The sequence below is a fragment of the Guillardia theta genome (genome assembly GCF_000315625.1).
Source record: "Guillardia theta CCMP2712 unplaced genomic scaffold GUITHscaffold_10, whole genome shotgun sequence".
NCBI classification, from domain to species: Eukaryota; class Cryptophyceae; order Pyrenomonadales; family Geminigeraceae; genus Guillardia; species Guillardia theta.
Window position 1 is genome coordinate 1,058,720 of NW_005434664.1, and position 19,732 is coordinate 1,078,451.

A 19,732-nucleotide genomic window follows, 5' to 3' on the forward strand; every position below is an offset into this window, starting at 1 on the left:
AGCAGCTTCATCTTCACTGCTTTCTTGTCTACACCATGCACATCGGCTTTCAAGCTGCTAGCCAGCGAACCAGTGAACTCATCATTTTACCATCCTTTCCCCCATGTCTGTGCTGAATCTCCTGCTACATATGCTATCCCCCATATTACTCCCTTGCGAACCAGACCTCTTCTTGTACACCCCGGACTCATCACCGTCGTCAGGATGCACATCCAACTCATCCCGCTATCTTTCATGTCATTATCAAACACGCGAACATCCGCACAATCCTCTCGCATCTGCTCCTTCCTCTCGATTGATCCAATTGCCACATATCACCCAAGGCCTTCCAAGGTTGCAAGAGTGCTGCATCTTTTCCTTCTCCTTGTCCTTTTCCTGATCCTCTTCCTGATACCAACTTCATCTTCGTCTTCACAAGAGCATTTTCCACGGTTTTCTCCTCCCCGCCCTCCCTGCTCTTTGTGCCATGGCCGTGCACAAATTTCCATCTTTTCTCCCGCCATGGATCCATGCTCCTCGGCGGGCTCCACTTGACTACGAGGCATGCATCAATCAGATTATTTACTCAACAATATTGATATACCATATTTATTCAGATAGCTGAAATTTATGATACAAAATATATTAGGTGAGTGATAATCAATATGAACAAATTTATAACTGATTAATATAACAGGAAACACTTGACTATAAAGACACCTTATACATTAGTCAATATTTGACTATTTGTCTGTAGTCAATATTGATCTTATTCCGGCAATGGCTGCCTCAAGCGCAGCTTAAAAGCCTTCTCCGTCCTCCTCCTCTCCCTTTTCTGCCTCCTCCCTTGAGCAACTTGAACAAGCTTGAAACTTCATTTGCTTCCCTTCTCTTTCTCCTCTTATGTCCATCTCTCCCTATCTCCTTGCTGCAACCTCCTCGCTACAGTTCTAGCTTTGACAATTACTGTTCCATTCTACTCCTGCTTCAAGCATATCTTTCCCCCATTCCTCTCTTCCTGCTCCTCTGCCGTCTTTCTTCTATCATTCCTACGGCGTTGTTGCTAAGTGTGCTCGAGACCATGACAATGGTTGGATCTGACCGAAATGGCAATCGCGCGGCGCTGACATTCGGCACATCGGCGCTGCTGGTGCTAGCAGTGCTGGTAGTGGTCTGCAAGGACGCAATGGGTCCGTTATCATTGTTCGAGTGGGACACTGGAAACGATCCGATAGTCCCTGGAAGATCAGTGAGGATAGAAGGAAAGGACCCTGACGACCCCTTCTACCAGGGATCGAGTACCACCTCCAGCTTGAAGGCATACCGGGATTGCCCGATGTGTGCCGGAACGAAAGCAGAGCACAAGTATCTCAGGATGCTGGAGGAAGCTAGATCACAGATGTTGTCACTGAGGGCGAACGGTCAAGGTGGCTCCACGAAACCTGAGACTCAGGTCTTGGCGTTGAGAGGTCCAAAGAATGTCCTCAACAAGGTTTTGGAGCGAACATCTGCAGAGATCCAGAAAGACGCTCTTTCATACAAGTAAGTGTTTTAAATACTTCGATTTCGTTTGATGATGCAGCTTGTAGGAGCATTGCACAACAACGGCAGAAGGCGAGGGCTGAAGTGAGATTGCTGATGAAGAAAAAAACTGAGCTAGGTTGGAGAAACCGTTTCCGTCTATTTGAAGTCTGAAACGAATGTAGATTCCGAGGTGAAGGAAGTGCAAAGAGACATGGAGCGGATCGCTAAGAGACAGGTATGCTGGTGATTGACTCTTTGAAGCTAAAATCTTGACTGTTCCGAACAGGAGGCAACAGTGGATACATTGAAAGCACGGTAGTGTCGATGACTATCAATAGCCATTACCATAATTCGACATCTGCCATGGAGATTTCCCCATAGTGTATCTGTCTGTAAATACTATACACGGTTGCTAAGAATGCTGCACTCTGCCCACTTTCTTCCGGTTTAGCATGTTCAAGACAAGGGCAGCCTATCCATTTTTGGATAGTCTGAACAATGAGAACATGTAAGATTTAATGCAAAACACGCAGAAATAATCAGTGCTTTGTGAAAGAGCTGATTTGACAAGTTAATGAAAATTTTCCAACACGCTTCAATGCATTGATAAACCCTAACCTCAACAAGAAGAAACCATTCTCTTGATTTGTTTATTTGTTGTCAGCAGATCATTGTCTTTGTGAAAAATATATTAATCGTCTTTGGAGCGTTGGAACAACAGAGTGTCTGATTGATAATCCATACCACCGATACTGTAAATAACTGCAATAAGCTGTTCCAGACTAAGTTAGCTGAGCTGGAACAGCACACGTGCAATTCTTACCGTAACAATCAAAACAACTGGCATCCACAGACTGATCTGAGCAATCGCTATTGTTGTGGTTGTGATTGCTGCAATGCAACGTGATCGGAATTAAAATAAAATGGCTCAAACAAACACAAATCACCAACAAGCAGGAAAAATGGTAGCAGGCATAGATTATCATATCAAATATTACTGCTCATCCAGCTTGAATGCATCAAAAACTTTCAGCACACAATCAGCGAAGAGGAGTGTATTTCGTTCATCCGTGTGTAAAGTCCATTTACCAAACATAGAAAGCAGTTTACTCACAAACCAACATCAGACCAGATATCACAGCACAAACATCAATCGCACATGAAGATATCAGAAACATTGGCGTCTAATCATCTCATATCCATATCACCCTCCTCACCTTCTGAGCCTCCGATCATTGCGAGCATAACCGCCAACATGAAAGCCGCTGCTGCCTGCATGGCGCCTCTCTAAACCCCATCCGGAAAAAAGAACCGTTATTTATGGCAACGGCCAAGCAAAAGATAACCGTCAAAACTGCTATCTTTAACGGTCGGAGCTGGAGTTGAGCGGGGACGAGGATCATTGGATGTCGGGCGACTCTGTCTTGAGTGAAGAACGCTGTCAGCAGCAATTTGATATAGGGCGACATGCACCGGGAGATGGCGGGGAATGCGGGAGGGTAAGGCTGGGAGAGGAGGAGGAGGAAGACTGCAGCAGAAAGCACATCACAACCATGCCTTTCCTCACCTTCCCCGAGCAAACAGGTCGGTTTGCGGTAGGGCAATGCGACATCATGTGGCAGAGCAGGCAAGAGAATGGCAAGGAGCAAACGAAGATGGTGGTCAGGCTTTTCTATCCCGTCATGCCCGAGGACGCCAGCAAGGCTGAGAAAGCCGCATGGTTGCCGGACCAGTATGGCGCGAACAGCTATTCCTACGCGCAAGCATATGCACGGTTCTTCTGGAAACCAGGGATCACTGCCTCCTTGGTTGGAACTCTGGGCTTTCTTCCCCTCATGAGCAGCGTGAAGACTCTGACCTACGACCACGCTCCGCTAGCACAAGGGATGACATTCAAGACTATCATATATTCTCATGGGCTGGGAGGCAACCGCAGCTGCTACTCGGCTGTCTGCACTGACCTTGCGTCCCACGGCTACTTCGTGATCGCAGCGGAGCACTCAGACGGCTCTGCTTGTCTGAGTGTCTTGCCAGACAAGACGGTGGTGGAGCATAAGATCGTCCCGGGAAAGGCCCTCATTCCCCAGAGACCCAAACGGATCCCACGAGGATTCACTGAGAGTTTGATCCCTGAGCAACAGCCCAAGACTCTGACGCAGTTCGAACTGAGGAACGGGCAGCTCAGTCACAGGGTCTCGGAGGTCAGCGATTCAACGTTTGTGCCTGCCCTGCGCTTGCTAAGACTCTTGCTAAGGTTGTGTTCCTCCTTGACTGCATCGAGAAACTCAATGCCAAGATCGATACGGACATTGTAATTCTCGTCTCTTGTCCTTGCTCGAACGTTCTCACGGTTTTGCTACAGGTTCCCTTGCCGGAGTGTCTTGCGGTATGCTGACACATCACTCTTGTATGTTGGTTCTCTGACTTGAGCGTCAGGACCTCCCAGGAAGAATCGAAGTCGATCATATTGGAGTTATGGGACACTCGTTCGGTCTGTCCGAGCCTCCCCTTTCTCAACAACTGACTTCATCGCAGGTGCTTCCACTGCCGTGGCCTCAAGCTTCGAGGATGTGAGGATCAAGGCATGTATAGCTCACGACGCCTGGCTGTTTCCCTTGTCTTTGGAGACGATAAGGGTGAAAGAAGTGCTATTAGATCGTTTCCTCCTCACTCCTGCCTCCTTCAGGCAGTCCCGAGGGTTCCCACCTTGTTTCTCACTGCCGACACGTTCGACTACTTATGGCCGGGTCTGTGATGTGTCCCTTAGGATATTGAGAGCCTGACAGCCGAGAATGCAGGGGAGGGCAGAAAAGTAATCAACGGTTACATGAGGCAAAATTCTTGACTGTCAGGAATGTTGGTGTGACATGTATTTTGCAGTCGCTCAAAACCTCACGGCGTCTATATCCACGCCGCCCATGTGAAGGTTTTGACTCTCCGCTGCAAGTTTTGCCCTCTTTGTGACCAGCTCTCTGCGCACTTCAGGGCACTTTCCATCAGAATTATTCAGATTTTCCGATCCTAGCTCCTGACATCACACAAGTGATGCTTTGACTTGTCAACAACAACTTCTCACGTTTCTTCTAATTTGGATGCAGGCAATTGGTGTGAGCGGGCAGAATCCCGAGGAGAGCATGAAGGTCATTGTCCAGCTCGACTCCTGCTTCTTCGATCACTACTTGGGTGGGCAACTGATGACGTCATGGGCGTTCTGCTTGCTCATGCTTGCTGACAGGACAAGGCAAGGAAGCTAAGGACAAATGGCGGTGCCCGGAGGAGTTTCGTGATGCAATCGACCACAAAGATTCTGTTAGTATTGCGTTCTTGCCTCTACATGCCTGACTGTGAAAACACACAGGAGGAGGACATCTTTGACGATAGTCATAACGATATCAAGTGAGGGGAGCTTGCTGTTGTAGACGTCGCTGACCTCGCCGGCAGGATCGGAGTGTTCACCAACGATCGGAACCATTACCAGATGCCAGAAGCGAATCAAGTTTGAGGGCATGCAATAGAGGGGGGTGAAGAAAAGGACCCAAGCATCTAGAAGGTCCTTCAGTTTTGTGTTTTCGGTTGAGCAAAGCTTATCAACATGCTCATCACTTTGCCCTGTTGCAAACTCAACCATGACTGACAACCAACTCCAATCTCACCTCGAACTCCTCGGGTACTTCTTTCTTGCCCGTTACAAGGGCCATCAGGAACAAGTCGTCAGCTGTCAAGAGCATCCATCAGAGCGGTATCACATGGGAGAAGAGCATTGCTTCTCACCGAGAAGAATCCTTTCCAGCTGCTTGAGATCTTCCAAGCTCAGATCCTTTAAATCATCCAGACCTTGTGCGAACTCGTGACAAAGTTTGCTCATTTCGGCCCATCCGCGATTTTTGCAAGCGTGCATCAATCTGAAGGAGGCATAGCGGCCTTGTCAAACTCTCACTCCCGTACAGGAGGCGTGCACATCACCTCTTACGGAGAACGTGCATAGATTTCTCATCTTCGCTCTCTACGCAAGACGTTGTTTTGTACGTCGAAGTCACGAGCTCCCGCCATTGTCTTTCAGGCAGTGCCGGTGGAACCTACTCAGACATCAGCATGGCATGGTTTGCTCAGCTTCAATGTCCTCACTTCCTGCTGTCCTCGTCGCCATCCAGCTATGTTTCTGCATGAGGCAGCCAGGCGTTGCGATTCATGAAAGAGCAGGAATATTCGATTCAGCACCTGTCATGTAGATCGGTCGTCTCCTCCCGGTCGCTACCGACACTGAAGCCTGGCAGACACGTCCGTCAGTAATCAAGTCAGTCAGCTGCTCTCAACGACAACCTCTGTTAGCCCAGAGCTCCTTCTTCGCCAACTTACAAGCTTGGCATTGAAACTGAGCGAGAAAGACTAGGGGCAGTAGGGCGGCTTACCTTGCGGGCAGGAAGGATGCGAGAAGGCTTCATGGATGCGGACACACAGCCATCTGCTGCTCCTCCCTGTCATCATCGCAAAGTCTCTCGTCGCATGCGCCCCTGTTGTGCCCCTCCTACCCGCCCCTGTTCCTTCCGTACATGAAGGAATTCCTACCCTCACAAACTCACACCCTACCCCCTCTCAATATAACCCTACCATATACTTTAGTACGTGAAATCATTGAAATGTACCGGTATCAAGACTAGCCGCAGTGGTTTATCACCCCCTTACACATTGCAGCGATCATGTCGGCTAAGGTGCGACGAAGAATGCAAGGGCGGGCGGGCGGGCGAGAGGGGAGGAAGCAGGGGGGAGAGAGAGAAAGGATTGAGCAGAGATGCTGGGACGAACATGAGGAAGCTCACAGGGATGGTAGCGATAAGAATAGAGGAGCTGAACGAAAATGGGAAGAAGGTGTTGCAAGCTAGGGGAAGGAAAAGAGACGGAAGGGAGTTCGAAGTCGTCCAAATTGATCACCATGAGGGATGATAGGAGCTACATCAGAGATAGATGGCAGTATCTGCACATGGCGATCGGTCTGATCTCTTGACGCGTCGCAGGCAACAACCCTTCAAGAGCTCAATGCTGTTATAGCACAGAAGAATGCTCCTGCCATTGCCTACTTCCGCGCTTCCTGGGCCCCGATGTGTACACAGGTTCAACCTTGCTAGGAGGATCCAGGGTTGCCGGCCTCTAAGAATCTTTGCAGACGGACGCGATCCTGAATCAGCTCGTGAAGGACTGTCCCAACGTCATCTTCGTCTCGATCGAAGCTGAGGAGTCAGAGGTCTGCATTCTGACCCTTGGAGTGCATGGAACAAGGCGCGTGATCCTCATCTATGGCAGGAGATTGTCGACAAGTATGAAGTCTCCTCGGTCCCAGCGTTTGTCAGCATTGAGGTGAAGCGCAGGGAGCTGGTGGGGGTGGGGGTCTGTTGACTAGTGGGCAGGGGGGGAAGAAAACTGGAATCATTGTCGGCGCAAACGCTCCCGAGATCTCAAAGATGGCAGTACAGCTGGACAAGAAGACCAGCAGCAGCACACCTGTCACAACGCGCTCGGCCGACGACGGCGCAAGTGCAGCACCTCTCCCGCTGAACCAGCGCCTCGAGAAACTCGTTAGTCGAGAGCCCGTCATGCTCTTCATGAAGGGAGCTCCCGGCGCTGAGCGCTGCGGCTTCAGCAGACAGATCGTCTCGCTCCTGGACCAGCAGGGCATCAAGTACGGGCACTTTGACATCCTGGAGGACGAGGAGGTGCGGCAGGGGCTGAAGGAGTACTCCAAGTGGCCGACGTACCCGCAGCTGTACTCGAAGGGGAAGCTCGTGGGAGGGCTGGACATAGTCAAGGAGCTGATTGAAGAGAACGAACTTAAGGACACCCTCGGAGCTGGTGGATCTGACCTCAACTCAAGGCTACAACAGCTCGTTAGTCGAGAGCCCGTCATGCTCTTCATGAAGGGAGCTCCCGGCGCCGAGCGCTGCGGCTTCAGCAGACAGATCGTCTCGCTCCTGGACCAGCAGGGCATCAAGTACGGGCACTTTGACATCCTGGAGGACGAGGAGGTGCGGCAGGGGCTGAAGGAGTACTCCAAGTGGCCGACGTACCCGCAGCTATACTCGAAGGGGAAGCTGGTGGGAGGGCTGGACATAGTCAAGGAGCTTGCAGAGTCAGGAGACTTGAAGAGCGAGATGGGGATTTAGCCCTTCACTGAGAATAAACTTGAGTCTGAGTGGCTGCACACTTCACGAGCAGAGCTTCAGTGAGTGTTGTAAGTGATTCGCACTACCCAATCATCGGAAGTGCCGGGCCGTTTGCGGTCTCACTTCTACTAAGGGACTTCTGACTTCTACTAAGGAACTTCTAACTTCTACGAAGGGACTGCTCACTTCTACTGAGGAACTTCTCACTTCTACTAAGGGATTAACAGACACTGAGATCTTCTCACCATTGGCTTTCCCGCTTAACAACAACGCAAGGGCCATCTCGATCCCTCTCAGATACCATGCAAGGAACTATCCAGCTATGTAGGGTGTTCAAGCTGCTCGTGCCTTCCGCCCTCCACCCCTCCTGCTCGTAGCATTGCCCTTTATTCCCTTCCTACACACTCAACACAACCTAGCTCCCCTCCCTCCTCTACCTGAAGTCCGTCCTCAGGTTCCTCCCGTCCGTCACCACGCACGCCGTAGCGCCGCAGCCGTAGTACTCGAGAAACGTCCCCGGGCTCAGCGCCCCTGTGGCCTTCTCGGCCGGGCGGGGAGGGACCGACTCAGCAGGCAGCGCCATCGCGCATGACGCCGTCGAGGCAGCGGGGCTTGCGATGCACATGGGCAAGCAAACAGCAGCGAAGAGAGGTCGGAAGGAGGGGAAGACGAGGAGGCGAGGCGTGAGGGCAGACAAGGCAAGGCAGCGGCTCGGGACGAGGACGGCAGGAGATCGAGGCTCAAGTAGCAGGAGGGGCAGGAGGAGGGGCAAGACGTGAAGGGAGGCGGTGGGGGGCTATCCTGTACGTCACACTACTAGTATGGGGGGAGTCGGGCTGAACCTCAACGGTTGGTCGGGGGAACGGAGTGAAGAGGTTGGTACCGTGACGCCTGACACTCCTCGTGACCGCTGACGGACGGTTGGCGGGGAGGACCCAGCCGCCTGCCGTGACATGCAGTGCTGACGTCGGATCCCCTTTCAACACTGTGGTCTTAACTGCACTGACACTATCCCGCATCGAAACGGTGAAGTTTCGCTTGCAAAGAGTCCCCAGCCCGCCACGGTCAGCGGAGGCTGACAGGGCCAGGAAGCTTGTCTACCATCCCTGTTGCCCGGCTCTCTCCTCCCGTCCTCCCGTCCTCCCGTCCTCCCGTCCTCCCGTCCTCCCGTCCTCCCGTCCTCCCGTCCTCCCGTCTTCCCGTCCTCCCGTCCTCCCGTACTTGCGTGTCGCTTGCTCTGCCTCTGCCTCCTGGCCTTGTGCTTTCTCCCCTGTCTCCTCCTTCGCCCCTTACACATGCTTGGCCCTCCTCCTTGTTCTCCACACTCGTCAAACAGCACGATGCGGCAGGAGCCTTCAGCTGCAGAGGACTTCCTCTACTTCTACGGCTCAAGCCATACGACCTGCGTGGTCTCCAGCCCCGACAACCTCCTCACCGACTTCACGTCTCTCCCAGCCGCATCCTCCTCTTGCTCCTGCTCCGCCTCCTTGTCGTCGTCATCTTCGTCGGTGTGGACAGCAGGAGCCGGGTCTGCCTTGCATCGTCACCTCAAGTCTGGCCGCCAAGCGACCCACCGTTGCTCGGACCGGGTGATTGCTTTCGGGCTATGCGAGTAGCCATGCAGCGCCTCCAAGAGCGGAGGAGCTTGTACGATAGGATAGCAGCCCGCTTGCTTGCTGCACGGGTCCTGCTGGTAGGGGCTAGGCATGATTGCACAACGGCCTGCAGAGCGGCCGCTTGTTGATGGCTACAATACAAACAACATATGACTAACGGCTCATCATCACCCTCGTCTATGTCCTCACAGTTTCAGGACAGGCTGTTGCCTGTACTGCTGCACGTGCAGGGTACCGATGACTCAATCATGCATGCCTGAGACTACCATCGCCGTCTGCACCCTCTCCGATCACTCAGGGAAGCTTGCAACCATACCAACAAACATACCATCTCCATGCGCGGCATTGAGCTGACGTTGACTTACCCATGACAGTATCCTCTGCCCCTTCTGGGCAATCAATGCTGCCAGTGAGATCCGCTCCCTCATCACTACCTGACAGTCTAGCACCGCACTTGACTACTCAGCGATCGCTCAGAGGTATGTGCCCGTCAGAGCCCATGCCAAGTCAGCTGCCACAGGGATTCTGACAATGGAGACGTCGAGCCATGATCTGTGCTGATTGATGACAAGAAACAGGCACACAGCTCAGGGCTTCCGCCCTCCACCCCTCCTGCTCGTAGCATTGCCCTTTATTCCCTTCCTACACACTCAACACAACCTAGCTCCCCTCCCTCCTCTACCTGAAGTCCGTCCTCAGGTTCCTCCCGTCCGTCACCACGCACGCCGTAGCGCCGCAGCCGTAGTACTCGAGAAACGTCCCCGGGCTCAGCGCCCCTGTGGCCTTCTCGGCTGGGCGGGGAGGGACCGACTCAGCAGGCAGCGCCATCGCGCATGACGCCGTCGAGGCAGCGGGGCTTGCGATGCACATGGGCAAGCAAACAGCAGCGGAGATAGGTCGGAAGGAGGGGAAGACGAGGAGGCGAGGCGTGAGGGCAGACAAGGCAAGGCAGCGGCTCGGGACGAGGACGGCAGGAGATCGAGGCTCAAGTAGCAGGAGGGGCAGGAGGAGGGGCAAGACGTGAAGGGAGGCGGTGGGGGGCTATCCTGTACGTCACACTACTAGTATGGGGGGAGTCGGGCTGAACCTCAACGGTTGGTCGGGGGAACGGAGTGAAGAGGTTGGTACCGTGACGCCTGACACTCCTCGTGACCGCTGACGGACGGTTGGCGGGGAGGACCCAGCCGCCTGCCGTGACATGCAGTGCTGACGTCGGATCCCCTTTCAACACTGTGGTCTTAACTGCACCGACACTATCCCGCATCGAAACGGTGAAGTTTCGCTTGCAAAGAGTCCCCAGCCCGCCACGGTCAGCGGAGGCTGACAGGGCCAGGAAGCTTGTCTACCATCCCTGTTGCCCGGCTCTCTCCTCCCGTCCTCCCGTCCTCCCGTCCTCCCGTCCTCCCGTACTTGCGTGTCGCTTGCTCTGCCTCCACCTCCTGGCCTTGTGCTTTCTCCCCTGTCTCCTCCTTCGCCCCTTACACATGCTTGGCCCTCCTCCTTGTTCTCCACACTCGTCAAACAGCACGATGCGGCAGGAGCCTTCAGCTGCAGAGGACTTCCTCTACTTCTACGGCTCAAGCCATACGACCTGCGTGGTCTCCAGCCCCGACAACCTCCTCACCGACTTCACGTCTCTCCCAGCCGCATCCTCCTCTTGCTCCTGCTCCGCCTCCTTGTCGTCGTCATCTTCGTCGGTGTGGACAGCAGGAGCCGGGTCTGCCTTGCATCGTCACCTCAAGTCTGGCCGCCAAGCGACCCACCGTTGCTCGGACCGGGTGATTGCTTTCGGGCTATGCGAGTAGCCATGCAGCGCCTCCAAGAGCGGAGGAGCTTGTACGATAGGATAGCAGCCCGCTTGCTTGCTGCACGGGTCCTGCTGGTAGGGGCTAGGCATGATTGCACAACGGCCTGCAGAGCGGCCGCTTGTTGATGGCTACAATACAAACAACATATGACTAACGGCTTATCATCACCCTTGTCTATCGGTGATGTTCGATGGCATTAATGCCAAGTTGCGCCCACTGTGGCTCCGGCTTACTTCAAGCCTCGCTGCAGGCTGAGGCCTGAGATTCGACTTGCCGAGGACCGTGGCATCATGAAGGCCGTTCTTCCAGGGTCACTCGGAGCCTCAGGGCCTGGGCCGCCGCCTCCGAGCGAGGCATTGCATATGTCACAGTGTTCAGCCCTGGCCGGGCAGCACGGCGGCGACCATGACTCAGTCGGCCACTACCGGGTCCGGATGATCCGATCGGACGGGGACGTCGGACCGACCGTTTATTTGGTCACAGAGTCAGCTTGACGGTCCGATCATCGGATGGCAGCCGAGCCGGGGCTATACGCCGTCTGCCATGATCTGATCTGATCACTGCACTGCGGCACCCGGTGACCCGGCCGGGCCCGGCCGGGCCGGGCGGCGCATCGAAGCCGCCGAGTCCGACTCCCGGAGTCCCGGTCGGAGCGCCGGGCTGGTCCGGGCCGGGGAGTCGGCGGCGACGGATCGGATCGAGTATCGGATGACAGTGATCCGACTCAGTGACTCGATCTGCCGACCGGGCCGGGCCGCCGCCCGCCGGCGGTGCCCGGCGCTCGGAGGCGGGAGTCGGAGTTCCGAGTCACGAGTCGGACTCACAATGATCCGATGATCAGCGGGGGCGGGCCCGGCCGGGCCGGCCGGCCGGGCGACGGGCGCCGCACACGGCCCGGCCGGCGACCGGGTCCGGCCGCACTGCCCGGCCCACCGCGGCACCGGCGCGGAGTCGGAGAGTCGCCCAGCCTGGACCCGTACGGTGCCAGGTCACAGTGAGCCGCCGCTGCCGCTACGGCCGGCCGGGCCCGGCCGGTCCGACAGTACGGTGGCAGTGCGGCCGCCTCCCGGCGGGCGCCGGCCGGGGCGACCGTCGGACTGAGAGTCGGGCCGGTCGGCCCGGGCCCGGGGGCCCGGGGAGTCCGAACTTTCTTCGGAAGCGGCCCGGAGTACGGTCCGATCCGGCGGTCCGATCCGACTCGAGTCACTGCAAGTCCGCCGTGACGGTGACGCCGGGTCACCGGGTGATCGGACGGATCCGACGGAGTCACGTACCGTGCCAGTACCGTACGGCGGGCCCCCGGGGCCCGGCCCTGTCGTCCCGAGGCCGGCTTGCTCTGTACGGTAGGTGGGCGTAGAGACTACGTCCTTCCCGTTAAGTTGTGGCAGGTAGGGGTGGGGTTGTTCTGCTAGATGATAGTACGGGTGGTATCTGAAGATTGTATGTGGACCCCCTTCCATTCCTCATTCGGAGGCTAGACAGGAAAGCTCGAGATGACGGGTGGTAGGCCTAAAAAATGGGGGTGAGTGTGAGGGAGGGGTTCTTTGGTGGGGTGGGTAGTGTGCTAGAGTGGGTGAGAGTCTCTAGCAAGGGATTGGGAATGCAGAGGGGTTTCAAGCCATGGGCTCGAAGTGAGGAGCGAGATGAGGAGCCGAGGAAATGGAGAGCCGAGGAGGGGAGAGGAGAAGAGGAGAGGGGAGGAGAGGATGAGAGGAGGAGCAGTAGGAGGGGGGGGGGGGGGGGGGGGACCCGAACAGAGCAAATGACGAGACGGAGTAACAAAAATGATGGAGAGGGGAGAAGCAAAAGGGAAGGAGAAAGTGGAAAGAATGAGAGAAGGAGGGAAAGCGGAGAGGGAAAAAAATAGAATGAAAGTAGAAGACACGAGGACGATGTCGAGGGGGTTCGGGTGGCAATTGGAGTACAAGAGCACGGGGAGATTACAAAAGAGGACAGGAGACTTTTTCGGCGTGTCTGTTTTATAAGCCAAAACAAGACAAATCAACATCCCCAAGTTCGTTTTATAGACTCTATGACGACAGAGAACACATGCTTTGCGATGTATGCCAACAAGATTTGTAAGAACACATTGTATCAGTGTAGAAAGCTAGTGTCCAATATGAAGAAAGTGGGCAAGCAGCATTTTTAGAGTGCGGCAGTAAGCTGCCCTGTTTAGCACCTGGTATGAGAAGGATCTCGTCCCTGGGCACAAAATCCTACAAGGATGCTGGGGCAAATCATGTGAATAGGCTTGCGAGAAGGACAACTGAAGTGGAATGATGCAGGTCTGAAGCCATGAAGCGATCCTCGAGCGGGTGAGGAGTTTGATCGCACTAGGTTGTACATGTCATGATTTCAAACATCAGCATGAGCGGCAAGGGCACCACGAGGACGGGGAGTGGCTCAGGAGTGCACGCGATCAACATCGGGCTGTGTGCTATGGACAAGAAGGTGGCGTGATGGTGATTTGAAGAGTGTTGCTGAGTGTTGGCAAGGTTGATGGAAAGCCGATGAGAGAGCTTGTTCAACGCCTTTCCAAGTGACTTGACCACTGTCAGATGTACCGAGTGTGTGACTGTGATCTTGATGAACAGGGCGGGGGAGTTTTCCTTCACTCTGTTCGGAGACGATTTGATCTTGAACAAGTGATAGTTCCACGTGCTGTAGCTGGAAGTGACTCTGTGACAAAGGCCCGTCGAAGAGTGGCCGACCTGCGATGTCCTGATCGCCTTCTACTCGGGAGGTGAGCATGTTCTTGGTTGGCCCTGCATGACTTCCCTCTCCAAGGGTTTCCGCTCAAGAAGGCCATGGACTATGCCGAGATGCACCCTGAGATGCACCTGCTCAACGATCTAGAGGTGGGAAGCTGTTGAGCTGGGGGGTGCCTGGCATGCCTGACCCTCTTCTCCGGCTCAGGTGCAGAACATGTTGTTCGACAGGAGATGCGTGTATAAGATGCTCACCGACAACGGCATCCCGGTACCGCACCATGTCTTCTGCAACCGAGGAGAAGACAAAGTGGGGCTCTTCATCCCTGGAATGGCGAAACCTGGCCCGCCATGGCCCACCAGCCACTTCGAGGAATTTGAAGATTACATCATCTGCGATGGAGTGAGGATCAACAAGCCTTTCGTGGAGAAGCCTGTTTCAGGAGAGGACCACAACGTCTGGATCTACTACCCAAGATCTGCCGGCGGAGGAATCAAGAAACTGTTCAGGAAGGTTGACAACAAGTCTTCTGACTTCTTCCCTGATGAGAATGAGACGCGCAAGGAGGTTGACAAGCATGTTCTGCCAAGCCCAGCTGATCTGAGACTGTTTGACAGGGCTCGTACATTTACGAGGAGTTCATGACCACCGACGGTACAGATGTCAAGGTAGGTGTATGAGATGTGACAGGCTGCTTGTCATTCTTGCTTGTCAAGGTCTATGCTGTCGGCCCGGAGTACGCGCATGCTGAGGCAAGGAAGTCGCCGGTTGTGGATGGGGTGGTGCAGCGATCGGACGACGGTAAGGAGATCCGATACCCTGTGATGCTGTCGAGGAGGCAGAAGAGAATCGCCCATGATGTGGTGATGGCGTTCAAGCAGACAGTCTGCGGCTTCGATCTGCTGGTGTGCGGAGGGAAGAACTACGTGTGCGACGTGAACGGATGGAGCTTCGTCAAGAACTCTCAGCGCTTTTGGGATGATGCGACATGCACTCTGCGGCAGATGATTTTCTTAGAGCAGAGGAGGAGGAGGCGGCTGGGACATGGCTTCGCTCCTGAACCTCGTGTCCGCTCCTTCAACGACCTGGAAGTCCTCCATCCCATGCACCCTCACGATGAGAACGCGAATGAGAGTGAAGAGGGCGCCAAGGAGGTGGATAAGGAGAAGGAGGAGGACGCAGAGGAGGAGGAGCCCGAGGAGCCAGAAACCGAGCAGCTCCGCTGCGTCATCGCGATCATCCGTCACGGCGACAGGACGCCGAAGCAGAAAATGAAGCTCAAGATTCAGCGGGATGGACCTTGCCAGGCGATCTTCGACCTCTTCTCCAAGATGTCTGACCCTGAGAAACCGACCAAGGAGGTGAAGCTCAAGACCGCCAAGGAGCTGACCACCATGCTCGACACGACGAGGACCATGCTGCGGCAGCTTCGGCAGAGCGACGACGAGGAGGCAGGGGAGGAGCTGAAGAGCAAGCTAGAGCAAATGAGGTCTGTGCTGGAGAAGGGAGGAAAGTTCTCGGGGATCAACCGCAAAGTTCAGATCAAGCCGACCAAGTTCGAGGCGGCGTCGCCAGAGGGGCAGGGGGAGCGGAGCGAGAGCTACGGGCAGGTCATCGAGCTCCTCATCGTGGCCAAGTGGGGAGGAAGCTTGACAGACCTCGGGAAGGCGCAGGCGGCAGAGCTGGGCGAGAGGTTCCGAGACGAGCTCTACCCCGGTGACTCCACCACCTTCTTGCGCCTGCACAACTCGTACCGGCACGATCTCAAGATCTACTCGTCGGACGAGGGGAGGGTGCAGATGACGGCTGCTGCCTTCACCAAGTCCTTCCTGGGGCTGGAGGGCGAGTTGACTCCCATCCTCGTCTCCCTCGTGTCCAAGGATCGCAACGCGCACTCGATGCTCGACCCGAGCGGGGTGAACCTCAGCAAGGGGATCCAGGAAGAGGTCAAGGCAACGCTGCGGGGGATTCTATCGAGAAACGAGGACATCACAGACATCAGCACCAAGGAGTTCAACGCGCTCTCGAGCGCCGTGGTCAACGCGATCAAGGCGATCAGGAACCCGACGGAGAAGCTGACGGAGCTAAGGAAAAGCATCTACCGCCTGCTGGCCGAGCTTGACGAGCACATTAAGAAGCAGAAGCTAGCTGTGAGGCTGGACCCGCACGACCCCGAGCACAGCAGCGACGTGGCGGACATGATCGACCTGGAGAACGGGGAGACCCTGCGGCTGATGCACTCGAGGTGGAAGAAGCTGTACGATGACCTCTGGGACGAGAAGGGCGAGACGTTCGACATCTCCAAGATCCCCGATGTGTACGACTGCTGCAAGTACGACGCAATACACACACAGCCGCGGCTGGGCCTGAAGGAGCTGGAGAACACGTACAAGATTAGCAGGCAGCTTTCGGAGTTCGTCGCGCCGTCCGAGTACGGGCTGACGAGGAGGCAGCGGCTGGACATTGGCAGCACCATCTGCCGCAACCTCATTGACAAGATCAGCATTGACATCGAGAGCGCCCTGCTGAAACCCAAGATGGAGAACGAGGAGGCGATCTCCGAGTCAGACGACGAGAACGAGGGGACGCTGAGACTGAACCCGGACTTCATGAATGACGAGGACTTCATCGACCACCAGATCAAGACGAGGCTCTATTTCACCTCCGAGTCTCACGTTCACTCCATCCTCAACACCCTCCGCTACTACTACCATGTGGACTCTCAGTCCAAAAGGAACGCCGTCTTCTCCCCCGAGTCCCAGCTAGCGCTCAATGTCATCCCCGAGTTCGACTACCTCTCTCAGATCGTCTTCAAGGTCTACGAGAATCTCACGGTCGCCGAGACAGACTCTCGCAGGTACTTCATGCGCATCGGCGTCAGCCCAGGAGTAGCAGGAAACTGCATCGAGCTCCATGAAGGAAGCTGCGGCGCGCGCGGCTGCCAACCTCTGCAGTGGCTGAGCCCCGACGGAGAGATACTGAGAGCGCAGACGTTCCTCAGAATCTGCAAGAAAATCTCCCAGAGAGTGGACCAGCAGCGAGACGGCCTGTAAGCCCCCTCCTCCTCTCCTGTCCTGTTCGCCCTCCTGCCTCTCTCACATGGCCAGCCCCCGTCCCCGGTCCCCTCCCTCATCTTTCCTCTCTCGTTTCTCTTGTCCTTTCCTCGAGTCTGACTGTCTTGCTCGGTGCAGTCTGCAAGCGCGAAAGGATCTTGAGAAGCCTCCTTCTCCTGTGGTAACGACTCCTCTTCAACCTTGTCTTTCTCGCTGATCTCCTGAACCCTCCTAGTCCTCCTCTCCTCAGGGCCTCCTCCTCCTCCTCCTCCTCCTCCTCCTCCTCGGCTCCACCTCCACCACATCATCCTCCTCCTTCCCCCTGCTGACCAGTGCCCCAGGTCAAGAACGGATCGTCAGAGGTCAAGACTCTTGCATAAGCGCCACTTAAACTTTGTAAACCTACACTGTGACACGTCTGATGAGCCTACCGTACGGTTCGAAAAATCGGAAGCTTACCGTACCGTACTAAGAGCGGCTGGCCCTGGTCAGAGTCACCCTATGACCGTACCGTACCGTACTACTATGATACTGCCCGGCCACACCTCAGTGCCGGGCCGCCGGGCCCGGCCGTCGGGCCCGGCCGTCGGGCCCGGCCGTCGGGGGCCGACTGGATCATGATCCGGCCCGGGCCTGCCCGGCGGCGGCGGCGCGGCCGGGCTGAAAACTTTTAAACGGTTATGGATTCTGCAATGCAATAACCGACGGTGTGGAACAATGGCAGGGGACGCATATTCGAAGCAATGGGCGGTCGCCGTCGCCGCATGCGGTGAGAGGAGGAGGAGGAGGGAGAAGAGACATGAAACAGAACGAGAAGATCAAGTAGGAGTTGGAGGAAGAAGGCAACAAAGAGAACGACCTTCTCCCGTCAGAACCCAACAGGATGAGTTAGTGGGGGTCGAAAGGAGGGAGGGGATACTCGATGGAGTAGCTTAGCCTGGGTGGTATCCATGAGTCGAAGACAAGTCCGCACTCTGTATCTCTGAATGCTCACATTCGCATTCCATTCCTAGCTCTCTGCTGCTATCACATCGGTGCGTTCACCCCGCCGCTCCTTCCCTCCCGTCGTCTTGTGGTGCGAAACCTGGGCGGTCGACCATGTGGGTTTTGATCATGCTTGCTGATCATGCAGCCTAGCGCGACTGTCTCTCAGCATGCGGGGATACGTCGCCATCCATCCAGCTCTAGAGCATACCTGTTTCCCAGCAGATCTCGGCTCCCCCTCATCTCCCTTCGGTGTTCTATTGCCGAGCAACTCGCCGCGCCCACTGTCGTCTCTGAGTACTTCAGCGCACAGGTTCTTGTGGTGAAGGATGTCACTGCCTAGTGTCTCACTGTGATGCTGCAGACAAGGCTGGGGCTCCTTCGAACTCAGATGTTAGAATGGTATGAGGAAGAAGATCGTTACGAGGAGGACGCTGAGGCCATCTTAAACGAGTTCGTGTATGATCCTCCTCCATCCCACCTTCCCTTGCATCATCTTTGTGACTGGGTTCTCTGTTCATTAGAAATCATGTGAAGTCGAGCACCAACTGGGTTGTTGTTCAGGAGAGCGAATCTGGTGGGTGAAATCGAAATCTGAGATCCAACCTCAGACTCTTGCTGCAGAAATTATCGCGACCTATCAGGACTCAAGTGGCGCCGCCTTGCTGCATGTTGGTCTCTACGGGTGGGACTTGTGCAGCATCTTGACAACCTGGTGACTGTGAAGACAGACTGGAGAACTGGAAGTCTCTTAGAGTCATCCGCGACCCTTCCATTCCCGCAGAACCGTTCTTCGAGTTGAGGTGCGAAGGTTGGTGAAGTGCGCAATGGTGACTGACGCTGTTGACTAGGATGGTTGGGACAGAGGTGCTGACACAGGAGATAGCATATGAAATAGTCAAGGAGTTGATGAGCAGTAACTTGTCTTGTTCAAACATCCCCTAGCTCATCTTGTTCGATCCCAGACGTCTTTGCGAAGTTTTCCGGGGAGGAGTGGAGGTCAGAGGATTTGCCTCAGATAGGAACGAGGTAAGAGCTCTGCACTGTCTCTCAGCGACCGACTGTTTTGTGTCAGCGGCTTGACGGACAAGAATGGTGACGACGTGAACCAAGGTGGGTCAATATTCCTTCCCCACCCTCCATGAACTCTTATTTTATCCCTCACTCCAGCCCTCGTAAGACCGCCGTGCACGGCTGCATGCTTGCAGCGAGCGATTCCTGGGGAGGACAGGTGAAGGGTGTTTGCTCCATGGCACCTCTGACCAAGGTCTCAAGGCCCTTCATGGACACCAGCTCCATCACAGATTGGCTCTTACCCCAGCTGCAAATTGAAATGAAGGCAAGTTGAAAACTGCTGGGCGGCCTGAAACTCACAGGACATGCAGGATGAAGACGATTATCTGGGGGTGCCGGGAACGACGCCGGTCGATGGGAGGTGCGGACGCGCCCGGTCCTGTGACGAATCATGACGTGGCTCAAGGGAATACGCTGAGGGACATTTTGGGGTGTATGCCTTGAACAAGAGACCGCCCAAGATCCCTGAGAACCAGACCGAACCGTACATCCCCTCTACCCAGAGGTCCAACAGAAGTTTCCGGGTGTTGTCTGCTGTGCTCTGTTTTGGTTCCTCCTCGCTGACTTGTTGTGGGTAGATTGAGGTGAGCAAGTACGAGACCGAGGAGTTGAGGAGGAGGGGAATGGTAATGCTCCTTCACCTTCCTGTGCTTGTGCTCCACCAATGAAGGAACCTCAGGCAACCGAGGAGCTGGAAGGCGAGTACTTAGACGAGGAGAAGGAAGAGAACTGGTAAGAATGCTAATATCAATCCTTCAACGTTTTTGACATGTTGACATCAGAGATTTGAAACTTAGTGGTCGGGCTGAATCTATTAAAAAAAAACGCAT

General features: G+C 55.2%; 6 protein-coding genes across 6 annotated transcripts; 4 read left to right on the forward strand and 2 right to left on the reverse strand.

The window, feature by feature from the left end:
* Positions 1 to 1,060: 1,060 nt before the first annotated feature.
* Positions 1,061 to 1,822, forward strand: GUITHDRAFT_134296 (hypothetical protein; the record flags this gene model as incomplete). Its single annotated transcript, XM_005838911.1, has 4 exons — positions 1,061 to 1,521; positions 1,569 to 1,639; positions 1,686 to 1,738; positions 1,790 to 1,822. 4 exons carry the CDS (start codon positions 1,061 to 1,063, stop codon positions 1,820 to 1,822), a joined length of 618 nt encoding a protein of 205 aa, XP_005838968.1.
* Positions 1,823 to 3,056: 1,234 nt separating this feature from the next.
* Positions 3,057 to 5,005, forward strand: GUITHDRAFT_102603 (hypothetical protein; the record flags this gene model as incomplete). Its single annotated transcript, XM_005838912.1, has 12 exons — positions 3,057 to 3,704; positions 3,758 to 3,814; positions 3,866 to 3,889; positions 3,940 to 3,994; positions 4,039 to 4,139; positions 4,190 to 4,250; positions 4,302 to 4,325; positions 4,472 to 4,545; positions 4,602 to 4,686; positions 4,739 to 4,812; positions 4,862 to 4,899; positions 4,945 to 5,005. 12 exons carry the CDS (start codon positions 3,057 to 3,059, stop codon positions 5,003 to 5,005), a joined length of 1,302 nt encoding a protein of 433 aa, XP_005838969.1.
* On the reverse strand, positions 4,979 to 6,060 carry GUITHDRAFT_150862 (hypothetical protein). The gene is made up of 8 exons (XM_005838913.1): positions 5,913 to 6,060; positions 5,824 to 5,862; positions 5,722 to 5,770; positions 5,629 to 5,662; positions 5,467 to 5,579; positions 5,275 to 5,405; positions 5,157 to 5,218; positions 4,979 to 5,112 (listed from the first exon to the last, which is right to left on the reverse strand). The coding sequence occupies exons 1-8, from the start codon at positions 5,986 to 5,988 to the stop codon at positions 5,059 to 5,061; spliced, it is 558 nt and encodes a 185-aa protein (XP_005838970.1). The 5' UTR covers positions 5,989 to 6,060; the 3' UTR covers positions 4,979 to 5,058.
* A 116-nt stretch (positions 6,061 to 6,176) lies between these two features.
* GUITHDRAFT_84959 (hypothetical protein) lies at positions 6,177 to 7,658 on the forward strand (the record flags this gene model as incomplete). Its single annotated transcript, XM_005838914.1, has 5 exons — positions 6,177 to 6,212; positions 6,516 to 6,611; positions 6,665 to 6,742; positions 6,802 to 6,855; positions 6,906 to 7,658. Exons 1-5 carry the CDS (start codon positions 6,201 to 6,203, stop codon positions 7,656 to 7,658), a joined length of 993 nt encoding a protein of 330 aa, XP_005838971.1. The 5' UTR covers positions 6,177 to 6,200.
* Positions 7,659 to 9,861: 2,203 nt separating this feature from the next.
* GUITHDRAFT_102606 (hypothetical protein) lies at positions 9,862 to 10,144 on the reverse strand (the record flags this gene model as incomplete). Its single annotated transcript, XM_005838915.1, has 2 exons — positions 9,862 to 9,916; positions 9,957 to 10,144. 2 exons carry the CDS (start codon positions 10,142 to 10,144, stop codon positions 9,862 to 9,864), a joined length of 243 nt encoding a protein of 80 aa, XP_005838972.1.
* Positions 10,145 to 13,449: 3,305 nt separating this feature from the next.
* GUITHDRAFT_161489 (hypothetical protein) lies at positions 13,450 to 19,638 on the forward strand (the record flags this gene model as incomplete). Its single annotated transcript, XM_005838916.1, is given in 25 exon segments — positions 13,450 to 13,533; positions 13,578 to 13,621; positions 13,641 to 13,727; positions 13,773 to 13,825; positions 13,870 to 13,940; positions 13,999 to 14,358; positions 14,409 to 14,459; positions 14,508 to 16,840; positions 16,983 to 17,025; positions 17,186 to 17,206; positions 17,569 to 17,613; positions 17,977 to 18,141; positions 18,193 to 18,287; positions 18,353 to 18,405; positions 18,453 to 18,513; positions 18,560 to 18,631; positions 18,680 to 18,744; positions 18,794 to 18,857; positions 18,904 to 18,941; positions 18,999 to 19,059; positions 19,104 to 19,167; positions 19,214 to 19,263; positions 19,309 to 19,426; positions 19,481 to 19,528; positions 19,582 to 19,638. 25 exon segments carry the CDS (start codon positions 13,450 to 13,452, stop codon positions 19,636 to 19,638), a joined length of 4,203 nt encoding a protein of 1,400 aa, XP_005838973.1.
* Positions 19,639 to 19,732: the final 94 nt, after the last annotated feature.